Source organism: Capra hircus, chromosome 15 (assembly GCF_001704415.2).
Source record: "Capra hircus breed San Clemente chromosome 15, ASM170441v1, whole genome shotgun sequence".
NCBI classification, from domain to species: Eukaryota; Metazoa; Chordata; class Mammalia; order Artiodactyla; family Bovidae; genus Capra; species Capra hircus.
The window spans coordinates 32,025,620-32,039,431 of record NC_030822.1 but is presented as its reverse complement, the minus strand read 5'-3'; the positions used below and the strand labels follow the sequence as shown (position 1 = coordinate 32,039,431).

The following is a 13,812-nucleotide window of genomic DNA, read 5'->3' as shown; positions in this document are numbered from 1 at the left end:
TTGTTATCTTCTTGATATTATTAATGAGGTTGAACAGTTAGGGAATGTTTTGTCCATTTTGGAGTCACCCTCATTAATTTATATTGTATGCTTCTCTGTGTATAAACTACCTGTCCTTTTTTCTGGTTGCATCTCATAGCTGTTTCTATTCAATATTTTTGATATCCCAAGTATATATAGTTGAAGTGATTTTCCTGGTAAACCATATCTCTGTCAGGAAGCATTGATATGTTGAAAGGAACTTCAGATCTTCCAAATTGCCAATAACTATAACTTTTTTGAGAGTGGCAGGCTAGTGGAAAAGTACCTTTAATTTATGCCAGTAGCTTATTTAAAAACTGAATTCTCCCCATTTTACACTTTAAAAAATCACTACCAACAACACAGTTCATAAACACGATTCATTAGGCTTTAATTGGTTCAGTTGAATGTTTTGATTTGCAGATGCTGAAATTTAAGGAGAAATGACAATTTTAAAAAGTTACGAATCTGTTTTTACTACACAGTAGCAGTTAGGAGCCCTGGCTGGTTGTCAGATGCATTGAGGTTTGAAATATGGTTTTACCACTTACTGCATTTGTGACTTTGAACTAATTTATTAAACCTTCCATTTTCTCTTCTGGAAAATAGGGATAATAGTTCTTACTTCAGATTTGTAAAGGTTAAATGATATGATAGTAGCTAATATTTAATGGATGTTAGTCTCTACCAGATTCCTAAATACTTAGTATATGTGTATTATTTTAATCTTAGGATAAATATCTAGGCTATATATTATCTCATGTTATAGCTGAGGAAGCTGAAGCACAGAGAGGTTCAGTATTTTGCCTCTGACATATCTAAATCAGCACTGCCTGGCATATAGGTAGCATTTACCGTATTAGCTTTTTTTGTTGAAATGAGTGGTTATTATGAAGTTTCCAAATGTATTATATTTTTAAGTAACTGACCTCTGACATAACATTCAAAGGATCCTCTGTGGCGCTTTTTCTTTCCTCTTGTCTCCATAGCTCTTGGTGCTGGACAGGCATCTTTGTTTGGGAACAACCAACCTAAGCTCGGAGGGCCCCTTGGTACAGGAGCCTTTGGGGCCCCTGGATTTAATACAACGACAGCCACTTTGGGCTTTGGAGCCCCCCAGGCCCCAGTAGGTAAGTGTCAGTCACTTTAGAAGGCTTTTCTCAGTTTATTTCTTGCTAATACTTAACTTGCTGACTTGAATTTCCACGCTACCCTATTCCGTCCTTCCTTAAGCTGTACTTACATGCAAGTCGTTAAACCATGTAGTGTGGAAGGAGTTAACAATAGATCCTGGTTTTGCCTGCTTCCTCACTTCTAGGCTTACGCCCCCAAAGAAACCACTTCTGTTGCAGCTTTTAATTGATCTGGTGTATAAATAAGTTCATATCTGTAAGTGATATGTTTATATTGCTGTATTTTGCTTAAGTCTACACATATTTAACTTGTTAATGATAGATGAGAATGTAACTCACTGATCAACCTCTGTTCTTTATTCACTTCTCCCAGTATATCTATGTGTACTGAATTCCTTAAGTTTTATATATTATAGTTTTTCATATTTCATTCATTGAATATCCCTTCCCAGTTTTTGTGATGTCTGCCTGCCACTTTATTATTTCTAACTTAAAATTAACTTACTTTGTGACTTACACATCTTGGTGTTTGTTTTTTTTTTAATTGTCCTTTTGTTTCTTTATTTTTTTGTTTTCTTGGCCACGCAGCATGGCATGTGGGATCTTAGTTCCCTGACCAGGGTTTGAACCTGCATCCCTTGTGTTGGAAGCTCAGAGTCTTAACCACTAGACCATCAGGGAAGTCCCTTAAATATCTTATTTTAAAGAAAATTATATTTTACCAAAAATAAGAAACTGATATCACCTGGCAGATACAGAGTAACTGAGATGGATGAAGGAGAGGTATAATCCTCATGTTTTATTTTTTATTTATTTATTTTTTTAATCCTCATGTTTTATAATCCTCAAAATCATATTTTGAGAAGCCTTTGCAAATTTAAGCCATGTCCTTACATACTTTTCTTACTCTGTCAACTAGGAGATAGTATTTCTTGAGTCTCCGTGATCAAGTAAGGCTAATAGTACCCTTCCTTACCCTTCTTTTTCTCTCATTTCTTTGCCCTTTTTATATTTTTGTATTAACAAAGTACTTTCTCCTAATACTTAGTCTTCTTTTCTTTGGGGAAAGAATAAAAGTTGTAAAGGAACACAGCTATAACTATGAAAACATTGCTACTTAGCCACGTAAGTTGTTCTCATACAGCTATGTCTTTCTCCTGGAACTTCTAATCATTTTTTTTTCCTTGTGTTACCCGCCCATATCACTTTACATTAGTCCCAAATTCTTAAGGGTGGTACCAGAATTCTTTTACCTCATTCTTTGATCTCTCTGTCTTGTAGCAATATGAGCTTAGGCCTTGTGAGCAATATGAGCAGTAGGCCTTCAGCATTGCTCTGGGATATTCCCTTCAAGTCCACTCACTGGAAACTGATATGTCTTGGATATAGGTTTTTTCTCTTTATTTCCTAAATTTTCTGGAATGTATCTTCAAGTTAAAGTTATATGAAAGATAAACTTTGACTGCTTACAGTTCTGGAAACATCTTCATTTGTTCCATACACTTATTATGAAACTCTGACATGAAAGTAATTCACCCTCAGAACTTTGACTGTATTTCTTGCATTAACCGTTACTGGTAAGTTTCATGCCTTTCTGAAACTTGTTCCCCCCACCCCCACCAACATTTAGGATTGTCTCTTTGTTCTGAAATTTCTGTGATTTGCTTATACCTTTTTTTTTTTGGCCACACTGTGAGTCTTGTGGCATCTTAGTTCCCCAACCAGGTTTCAAATGGGGGCCCCAGTAGTGAAGGTGCTGAGTCCTAACCACTGGACTGCCAGAGAATTCACAGACCTTTTCTGTCCTAATGTTTGATTTTTTTTTTTTTAACTCTTGTTTCTACTTTCTACAAGATTTTTTTATTGTCTTCTGAATCATCTTTTTGGATTTTTACTGTTTTTCTCATTTTCTGAAAGTTCCTTCTTTTAAGCATCCCGTTCTTAGGTGGAATTTTTTGTTAAAATTCTGATTAGGAAGATGACAGGATAGAGCAGTTGTTTTGTATATATACTTTGTATTGATTATTTTTTCACAGTCTCACTTTCTCAAATGTAGTATTCTTAAATCACTAAGCTTTCTGGAATTAGGGCAGAAAGTCCTCATTTTGACTATTATCCAAGATACAGTTTACTTACTTCTGCTTTATCTCTGTGTCCACTTCTTTCCCTAGACATTTGTTATGTTTTCTCATCCGTTCATTTACACCTTCCTATTCTTTGTTTTTATGTGTCATGTAGATAATTTACTTTGTTGTAACCATAGATTTTAATTAGGTCTCTGAAGGTACTAGAGATTAATTAGAACTCTTAATTTCTGTATGAAATATTAAAATCAGTTTTATCATAAAAGTATTTGTTTTATTTCTTTTCCTTAGTTTTTATTTCAGTGAGAGGTAGCACAAATATCGTAACCTGCTATTTTTACTTAGATAGCTTTTGATTGGTTTTTAAATAATCCATCTTTTCCCAAAGCCAGTTAAAACTTCCTGACATGAATTTGATATTGTAGTTACATATAGTAGTGTTACTGCCCATTGAAATGTAGGTATATTGATTTAGAATGCACGTCTTTTGCATCACAGGATCTGAAAGGTGCTTTAGAGCTTGTTGGAGTCTCTTACTTAAAAGCATTAGCTGTGGTGGCTTCTTTACATGTTAGTCCAGTACATTGTTCAGGTAGTTTAGAAACCAAAACCTGCCTTTTTAGAGTTTCAACTCAGTGGTTCTATTCTTAGAGTGGGAAATGGCAACCTACTTAAGTATTCTTGCCTGGGAAATCACATGGACAGAGGAGCCTAGAGGGGTTCTCCTTTTACTTCCTAAACCCAAGCAAGATCAGTCTCCTACAGCTTCTTTGTGGTAACCCTGTTGCCTTTCTTTCAATTAAAGTATCAATTTCTTCTGTTCTCAGAAAACTTGATTTTTAATCCATCTCTTTAATCCTTTGACCATGATGTGATTTCATGTTTTCAACTTTTATAGCCAGAACTGACTATAACACCAGTCAATGGTACCTTCACTAATGCTTATGTTTGCTTGTTCTCTTACTTTTGCTAACTTATCAGCTCTTTTCTGTATTTTAAATAATCTAGTTAACATAGAGTGGATTTTATATTTAAACATACAGAAATAAAGATATCCTTGCACACATTCCTAATTATGTTTGGATTAGTTGAGAAGTTTTTGTTTGAGCATGTCCAGGAAGGGTGACCTATACTTGTTAAATGCTGGTCCTAATCAGTGTTTTTTTTTTTTTTTTTTAATTTTAATACATAATTGATTGTCAGGTGACAAACTAATTAGTGAATATTAGAGTTCTTTAATAAAAGTATTCAGGCTTTCTTCAGTCTCGTTGTATAGTCCGCAGAAAAACATCATGTTGTTGGGTGGTCCTGTGTATCAAAAGCTACTTTCTATATATTTTTCTCAGCAGTAGTCTGAAATTGGATTTAGGAACTTTCTGAGCACAGACAATTTATGATCTTCAAATTGACACCTCCCCTGGATTTCACACTCCTAAGCAAATTAGTATTCTCTCCTTATACATCAATATACAGTGTTTTAGTATTGAGTGAATACATCCAGTTTTAAGAAAGCTCAATTTGACTAAGGTGGATCTACCTCCTTTTCATTAATTTTACTTTAATTTTCTGTTCTAGGTTTGTTGTTGGTGCTACTCTTATCTTTCTCCCCCCGTTTTAACTTTTTCAAAATCTTTTTGTTTATGATACCCCCTTTATATTAATTATTTTATCATATTTTGGGTTTAGCCTTATTTTAAATGTTTATAAAGAAAAAAGTATTTTATTTCTAAAAATGAAATCACTGTGATTTTATTTTTTATCAGTATTTGGTTTTGAAATATTTATCTTGCAAAGAAGTTCCTTGATCAGTCAAGGTGCAGTGCAGATAGTTGTGGGACTACTTGTTGCTGGTTTCTTTTTACTGTGTACAGTTGTAGATCATTGTTCCTGTCTCTCATAAGGACGAAATACAGCCATTTTCACTTTTGTTTGCTTCATCTGTGTTCTTTCTTCCTCTATGTTCTCAGTGTACTTAATATTTTTTATTCTGGAATTTTTTACTTATTGAATCAAAGATACCTTATTTCCACATTGTCATTTTTAATATCTACTTAATCCATCATGTTGATGAATCATGATTTTTGCAAGTGTTAATGTCGGACATAGGTTGTTTCCAAGTCTTGACTATTGCAGATAATGTTCAGTGAACACTTGCAAACATCTATTTTCTATCTAGTTTAATTCTGTCTTTGGGTTAAATTTCCATGATTGAAATTATTAGGTTAAAAAATATAAAAACAGTACTTGCTCTGTGTACTGTCATTGTCTCTTTTAGACCAATTAAACCAATTTGCAGTGTTTCTGAAAATCATACTGTATCCCTTTTTATACAGCTGTGCCATTGATAATGAAGTAGATATAAAATGTCTTCAAGGTTGTTGTGGTTTACATTTCTTTGATTATTAACAATAATGAATACCTCAGTAAAATTTTATGTGTATTATTTCTTGTGAAATGCTCCTCATATCTTTGATCTTTTAGATTGTTTGGTTTTCTTCACAGTTTGCTCCTCTGCTCTCTACCAGTAATGCTACTGAGTGAGTCTGAACATTTTGAAGGGAGCCTTGAGTTCTCTTGATTTAAGGCAGTGGATCCTTGAACTGATCCTTTTCTTTCCTTTTTTACAAAGCTTTGACAGATCCAAATGCTTCTGCTGCCCAGCAGGCTGTTCTCCAACAGCACATCAATAGTCTGACATACTCACCTTTCGGAGACTCTCCTCTCTTCCGGAATCCCATGTCAGACCCTAAGAAGAAAGAAGAGGTAAATTTAAGGAAGTTTCAATAAAATCAGTTCTCAGAGTAGGAAAACTTAGGTGTAATTTTTTTTTTAACTTAATTTTGATTGGAGGACAGTTGCTTTACAATCTTGTGTTGGTTTTGTAATTAAGTTTTTAAGTCACTTTATTTATGCTTTTCAGTAGGCCAGGGGTACAAAAAAAACTTGTTATTTTTGTATCTGGAAGGCAGTATGACAGTGAAAATGAGTGTTAGACTGAGGCAAGGCTGAGACTTTTTAAGGCTGAGCCCTGAAATAAATCAGATATATACTCTTATAGTTGAGCAAACTAAGATTCTTGGAGGCTGATTTCTCTGGCATCATAATGTCTTTCTTTTTTTCTAATGTCTTAAATGGCAAATCAAAATTTTTTTTTCCTGATTTCTGCATAGCGTTGTCTTAGTCTCTTAGGCTTTAGAACTGATCTTCTGCTCACTGTGGTGTGGCATTGAAAGTAGTCTTTGGTCCATTTAATCCTTATTTTACCACTTACGGTCTGTGAGATATTGGGCATCTCTTTTTGCCTCTCTTAATTTCATCTGTAAAATAGCAATTCTGAATAGTATTTCTATTCAGTGTTGAGAATTAAAATAAGTTGCTCAGTATACAGTAGTATTTAGTCATTTATGTCTGACTAGTCATTGTGTTCAGCACTGAGGGTACCTAATGAAAATAAACAATAATATTTTCTCTAAGAGCTTGCTATCTAGTGAGGACGATCAGACTTGTACATTATTAAATTTACCCAGCTTTAGTTTAGTATATGCAGTAATAGAGTGCCTCAGCTGATGAATGGATAAACACAGTGTTGTATATCTATATGATGGAATCTCATTTCAGCCATAAAATGGAATGAACTAACAATACATGCTACAGTGTGAATGAATCTTGAAAACAATACTAAGTTAAGCGAAACATAAAGACAATGATTTCTTTTATATAAAATGTCTAGAATACACAGATCCATAGAGACAGTAGATTCATGCTTGCCAAGAGATAAAGAGAGGCATTAGGAGGCACAGGGTTTCTTTAAGTTAATGTCTATATATTTTTCAGTGATTTATATTGCATAAAAGTTGTTTATGGCTGTGTCTCAGTTTTTCTTGAAGATGTTTTATTAATAAATGAATAATAAATAATTTAATAAAAATAAGCTTAGAATTTTGATGTTATATTTTCTTAAAATGAACATAAATATTGTCATCTTTGTTTTAGAAAGCAAAACAATTGCAGGTTTCTCTTTTGTAAGATGAAGAGAAATACACAAGGTATATTAATATGTTCTGTTAAGACATTCTGCTTTGTGAAGCACTTCAAATGGAATGTCTCGATTATGTTTTGGAACAAGTCAGACAAACCCATTTGAAATGGGGTTGGTGAGATGAATGAAAATCAGTTGTAGAGAAATAAAGGCAGTTTAATTAGCAGGCACACATTCATACAAAGTTGGGTGAGAAATCCTTGTGTTCTGGGAGCTGAGACTCCAAAAGGTATCTAGTTGTTAAATGGCAGAGATGAGATGTGAAAGCTAGTCTTCTGGTGTTAGGGCCAGTACCAAACTTGAGTTAAACTAGAGCTATCCTTGATTTTTTTTTGTTTTCAGAGATTGAAACCAACAAATCCAGCAGCCCAGAAGGCTCTCACTACACCTACTCATTATAAACTGACACCCCGCCCTGCCACCAGAGTCCGACCAAAGGCTTTACAAACAACAGGCACAGCCAAGTCACATCTTTTTGATGGACTGGATGACGATGAACCATCCTTAGCCAATGGAGCATTCATGCCCAAGTGAGTTTATCTGTTTTACGTGTGATAGTGTATATGTTTCTATGCTACTCTCTCCATTCAAGAATATACTATTTTTTTACAACTCAAATTGGCCAAACTAGTTAAGAAAAAACCTCTCTCTTTCTGTATTTTATATATATATATAATATATACATGCACACACATATTTGTTTCAACTTTCATAATACAGATATTAAATAATAAACAGAACATGGAAAGTATATAGAAGAGTTGGTAAATATTGAAAATTATAAAGTATACACACCTGCCTTATTAGAGTGTTGGTATATATATAGGGGGGAAAACTGAAGAAAAATACATACCAAAGTATTAACAATAGTTGTCATCTGGAGATGTAATTTTAGGGCATTTCATTTCAAAGTTTATTTTTCTAGAAATAATGTACACACACACATACATATACACACACACAGGCTTTTTTCAAACACCAAGTACTTTTCTAATCATAAAGCTTTTTTTTTTTTTTTAAAGGCTTTGGGGGTAAAATGAGAGTTCATCTCTTGTAGTTTTGTCTGTGAGTGTTAATAAAGTATGAAAAATTATCACTCCTTTTTGTCCCCATAAGAGTATAGTGGACTGCTGCTTAAGAAGAAACAGAAGCCCAATTTTATACATTTCTTAGAGTATCATTGGATTATTTTGAAGGCAGGGACTGTGTATTATTCCTGTTTATGTCCCCAACATTTAACACATTGTTTAGTATAGAGTAGATAAAAAGGGCTTAGGTTCACCTTGTTTAGTCCAGTCATCAGATCAGCGACTTTCAGGGCAATATCACCAGGTCTTATAATCTACAAGTATGATATACAAATAGAAGGAATTGGAGTGGAAAGGCAGACATTTCAGACGTACCCGGTTCACCTGTCACGTCTCCTTGATTTACTTCTCTAGTTTTATTGTTGTTGTTCAGTTGTTCAGTCATGTCCGACCCTTTGTGACCCCATGGACTGCAGCACACTAGGCTTCCCTATCCTTTACCATCTCCCAGAACTTGCTCAAACTCCTGTCCATTGAGTCAGTGAAGCCATCCAACCTTCTCCTTCTTGGTCATATCCTTCTCCTCCTGCCTTTGGTCTTTCCCAGCATCAGGGTCTTTTCCAGGGAGTTGGCTCTTTGCATCAGGTGGTCAAAGTATTGGAGCTTCAGCTTCAGTATCAGTCCTGCAGTGAATATTCAGGACTGATCTCCTTGCAGTCCAGGGGACTCTTTGAAGTCTTCTCCAACATCACAGTTCGAAAGCATCAATTATTCCGTGCTCAGCCTTCTTTATGGTGTAGCTCTAACATCCATACATGACTACTGGAAAAACCATAACTTTGACTATACAGACTTTTGTCTGGAAAGTAATGTCTCCGCTTTTTAATAGGCTGTCTAGGTTTGTCATAGCTTTTCTTCCAAGGAACAAGAGTCTTTTAATTTCAGAGCTGCAGTCATGGTTCTAGTTTTAGTCCTACTTTGCTAGTTGCTCCTCCTGTCTCCCTTGCTGGTTCTTCCCTCTTCTTTCTGATTCCTAGGCTCAGCTCTTGATCTCATGATCTTTATTCACTTCCAAAGTGATTTAATATCTGTAGTGATTTATGTCTAATTCTCAAACATTTATCTCCAGCCTAGACCTCTCCCCAAACTTCAGAGTCTTATATCCAATATCCAGCCATACTCAACATCTCCACTTAAATTTATTTCAAAATTAATGTGTCCAAAGTTGAACAAACTCTTGATTATCTCCTTCAAAGCTGTTCCACCCAAAGCCTTTCCTATTGCATGTAATTGCATTTCTATCACTCTAGTTGCTCAGGCTAAAATTTTTGGAATCGTCATTGACTTTTACTGTGCATCTGATATCTAAGCCTTTAGCACATCTTTGTTTTACCCTCAAAAATTATCCAGAATCTGACCAATTCATACCACATTCACTGCCACTAATTACCTTAATCCAGGGCACTATCATCTCTTGATTGAATATTACAGTATTCTAACTAATCTTTCTGCTTTTATCCTTGTTTCTTTGCGTTCTGTTCTGAAATACAGTTAATAGTGACTTTTTTAAAGTGTAAATCAGACCACATCACCCTTGTGTCGAAAACTCAATAGTGGTTCATACTTCAGCCTTTAAAAGCCAAGTTGCTTATAGTGCCCTCTAAGAACTGACCTTCCGTTACTTCTGTAAGCACATCTACTACTGTCTTCACTGTTGCAGTTCAGTTCGGTTCAGTTGCTCAGTCATATCTGACTCTTTGCAACCCCGTGGACTCCAGCACGCTAGGCTTCCCCGTGCATCACCAACTTCTGGAGCCTACTCAAACTCATGTCCATCACGTCAATGATACCATCCAACCATCTTATCCTCTTGTTGTCCCCTTCTCCTCCTGCCTTCAGGCTTTCCCAAAATCAGGGTCTTTTCCAGTGAGTCATCGGTTCTTCACATCAGGTGGCCAAAGTATTGGAGTTTCAGCTTCAGTATCAGTCCTTCCAGTGAATGTTCAGTACTGACTTCCTTTAGGATGGACTGGTTGGATCTCCTTGCAGTCCAAGGGACTCTCAGGAGTCTTCTCCAATACCACAGTTCAAAAGCATCAATTCTTTGGTGCTCAGCTTTCTTTGCAGTCCCAATTCTCACATCCATACATGACTACTGGAAAAACCATAGCCTTGACTAGATGGACCTTTGTTGGCAAAGTAATGTCTCTGCTTTTTAATATGCTGTCTAGTTTGGTCATAACTTTCCTTCCAAGGAGTAAGTGTCTTTTTAATTTCATGGCTGCAATCACCCTCTGCAGTGATTTTGGAGCCCAAAAAGTGAAGTCTGCCATTCTTTCCACTGTTTCACCATCTATTTGCTTTATTTTATTTTTTATTTACTCTAGGAGGTGGGTCATAGAGGATCTTGCTTTGATTTATGTCATCAAGTGTTCCGCCTATGTTTTCCTGTAAGAGTTTTATAGTTTCTGGTCTTACTTCAGGTCTTTAATCCATTTTGAGTTTATCTTTGTGTATGGTGTTAAGAAGTGTTCTAATTTCATTATTTTAACATGTAGCTGTCCAGTTTTCCCAGTACCACTTATTAAAGAGGCTGTCTTTGCCCCATTGTGTATTCTTGCATCCTTTGTCCTAAGGTACCCATAGATGCATGGGTTTATTTCTGGGCTTTCTATCCTGTTCCATTGGTCTATGTTTCTATTTTTGTGCCAGTACCATACTGTCTTGATGACTGTAGCTTTGTAGTATAATCTGTAGTCAGGAAGGTTGATTCCTCCGGCTCCATTCTTCTTTCTTAAGACTGCTTTGGCTATTCAGGGTCTTTTGTGTTTCCGTATGAATTGTGAAATTTTTTTGTTTTAGTTCTGTGAAAAATGTAGATGGCAGAGAATTCTGATGGCCAGCACTAGAACTGTACTCAGTTTGCTCTGAGAGATGAATCTGATAGCTTGACAAGTGTGAGAACCTTACTGGTGTCGTGTCTTTTGCCTTTACATCGTAGTCAGAGAAGTTTCTATAGAACAAGCCAATAATATTTTTTATTCTGAATGACAGAGTTAGAAATATTCTTTTAATACCTCTGTTCATTCCTTTATTCAGCACACATTTATCACAAACTACTATGTACAAATGTGATGGGCTCTGGGGATACAGCTGTGAACCAGACACATTCCTCTGTCACAGTCTGGGGGAAGAGAGATGCTGACACAGAATAATCACAAGTGAGACAGGTTACAGAAGGAAGTAGAGATTGCCACTGTAAGAGACCAGTAGAGAATAGTGAAGGAAAGCTTGTCTGAGGATGTGTTGTTTAAACTGAAGATGGATTGGGAGAACTGTCAGGCAGGGGGAGTGTTTTGATATGTTTATGGTTTTAAATACATATATATTTTTTTCAAACAGAATTTTATTTTCTAGCTTTCTTGTCAGTGTTTATTTGAAACATGACCTGACCGAATGGTATTCTGTTTTGTATTTACTAAGTTAGCCCCCCATCCTCTTCACATTTGTCTGGCACTGTTTTTATGTTCTGTATTTAAGTTCCTTGCCTTCTAGTCATGTGTTCTTCGTGTGAAGCATTTAATTAAACCATCTTCTTCACTCTCCCCACCTCCCTCACCGCTGTTTATTGTGTTTCTGTCCATTGCAGCTGTTACTTTCTGTGCTGATGAGGTTGTTTTCTCTTTGGCCAACAGGAACCCTTTCATGTTGGCTCCTAATTCCTTTCCGAAGTTCCTGACAGTGTTCAGTAACTTGCTTGTAGGATTCACTGTGTAAAAATTTGTCCAGGATTTTTTTTTTTTTTTTTTTTTTGCCTTCTGTGTTGCTGATTTAGATTGGCTTGGGTGCTCCTTTCTTAAAATTTTCTTAGCCAGTTTTGGTATAAAAGTTATGCTGACCTCACAAACAAATTGGATCATTTCCTCTTTTCTGGGAGGCTTGGGGTAAGATAAGCTTCTCCTCTCCCCCATTAAATGTTGGATACTGGTGAAGATACTGTTTGTAGTAAGGTGTTTCATTTTAATTGTTGACTTTAAAGTTATAGAACTTAAGCTTTTTCATTTCTTGTGTCATTTTTGATGTTCTTATAATATTCATTTCAGCTCATTAAAATTCCAAAGTTATTGGCATAAAGTTGTTTAAAAATATCCTTACTGTCTTTTTTATTTTAGTGGAATCTGTAGAAATGTCTCTGTTCATTCCTAACGTGGTGGTTTGTGCCTTCTCATTGTAGCAGTGTGGTCAGGGATCTGCCAGTTTCATTTAACATTTCAAAGAACTAAACTTCTGGCATTACTAATGCTCTCTAGTCTGTGTTCCTTTTTCATTAATTTTAATTTATCATATTTTCACTAATGTTTAATTTTATTTTTAATGCCCCCCCTTTTATTGGTATTTGTTTTCTGTCATTTGTTTAAATCAGTGCTCACTTTTTATTTTTAACTTTGCTCCTTTCCAAATACATGCCTTAGAGATATAAGTTTCCCTTTTATTAATAGTTCAGCTTTATTTATACTCTACAAGTTTTGATATGAAGTACTCTTAACATTCAAATAATAATTATATGATAAATGCTTTCTGATTTTCATAGAGTTTTTTGAGTCTTGGTTATTCAAGAGTATAAATTCTTAATATGGAGATTTTTATGACCTTTTTTGTTATTTTACTTACTAATTTTTATTGTGGTAAGATATACATGAAAATGGTTTAAATAGTAAAATATGTGTTCTGTCAAGTACAATTCAGTGATGTTAAGTATTTTTATAATATTGTATAACAACCACCACTAGTATTTCCAGAACTTACTGCCATGCAATAATTCTCTATTTTCTTCTTCCTCCAGTCCCTTTTAACCTCTATATTACTTTCTGTCTGTAAGAATTTGCCTATTTTAGATACTACATGTACAGGGAATCATGCAGAATTTATTCTTTCATGTTTGGAGTATTTTACTTGGCATAATGTTTTAAAGGTTCTTTACTTTTTTCACTTTTAAGTTGTAGCATGTATCAGAACTTAATTCTTTTTTAAGGCTGAATAATATTCCGCCATATGATTATCCCGCATTTTGTTTATCCATCTATTGATGGACATTTGGGTTGTTTCCACCTTTTAGCTGTGTGAATAGTGCTACTATGAATGTTGATAAAGAGTCCCTGGTTTCAGTTCTTTTGGGTATATACCTAGGACTGAAATTGTTTGGTCATACATTAATTCTGTACTTAAACCCCCCCCCCCTTTTTTAATAGAATTTTATTTCTTGGTTGCACTGAGTCTTCATTGCTGGGAGCAGGGTTTCTCTAGTTGGGGAGATTGGGGGCTACCCTCTAGTTGTGGTACTCAGGCTTCTTAATGCAGTGGCTTCTCTTGTTGCAAGCCATAGGCTCTGGTGTTCTCGGGCTTTAGTAGTTGTAGTGCACAGGCTTAATTGCTCTGTGGCATGTGGCATCTTCCCCAACCAGTGATTGAACCTGTGTCCCTTGCATTGCAAAGCAGATTCTTAACCA

The 13,812-nt window shown here is 35.4% G+C and overlaps 1 protein-coding gene across 3 annotated transcripts in view; it reads left to right on the top strand.

Moving 5' to 3' along the window:
* NUP98 (nucleoporin 98) overlaps positions 1 to 13,812 on the top strand; it is an 88,110-nt gene that overhangs the window by 33,933 nt on the left and 40,365 nt on the right. For all 3 annotated transcript variants that reach the window (XM_018059429.1, XM_018059428.1, XM_018059427.1), the window contains exons 12-14: positions 1,011 to 1,151; positions 5,868 to 6,001; positions 7,620 to 7,807. In XM_018059429.1, the coding sequence (XP_017914918.1) occupies positions 1,011 to 1,151; positions 5,868 to 6,001; positions 7,620 to 7,807 (463 nt within the window). The remainder of the gene's footprint in view (positions 1 to 1,010; positions 1,152 to 5,867; positions 6,002 to 7,619; positions 7,808 to 13,812) is intronic.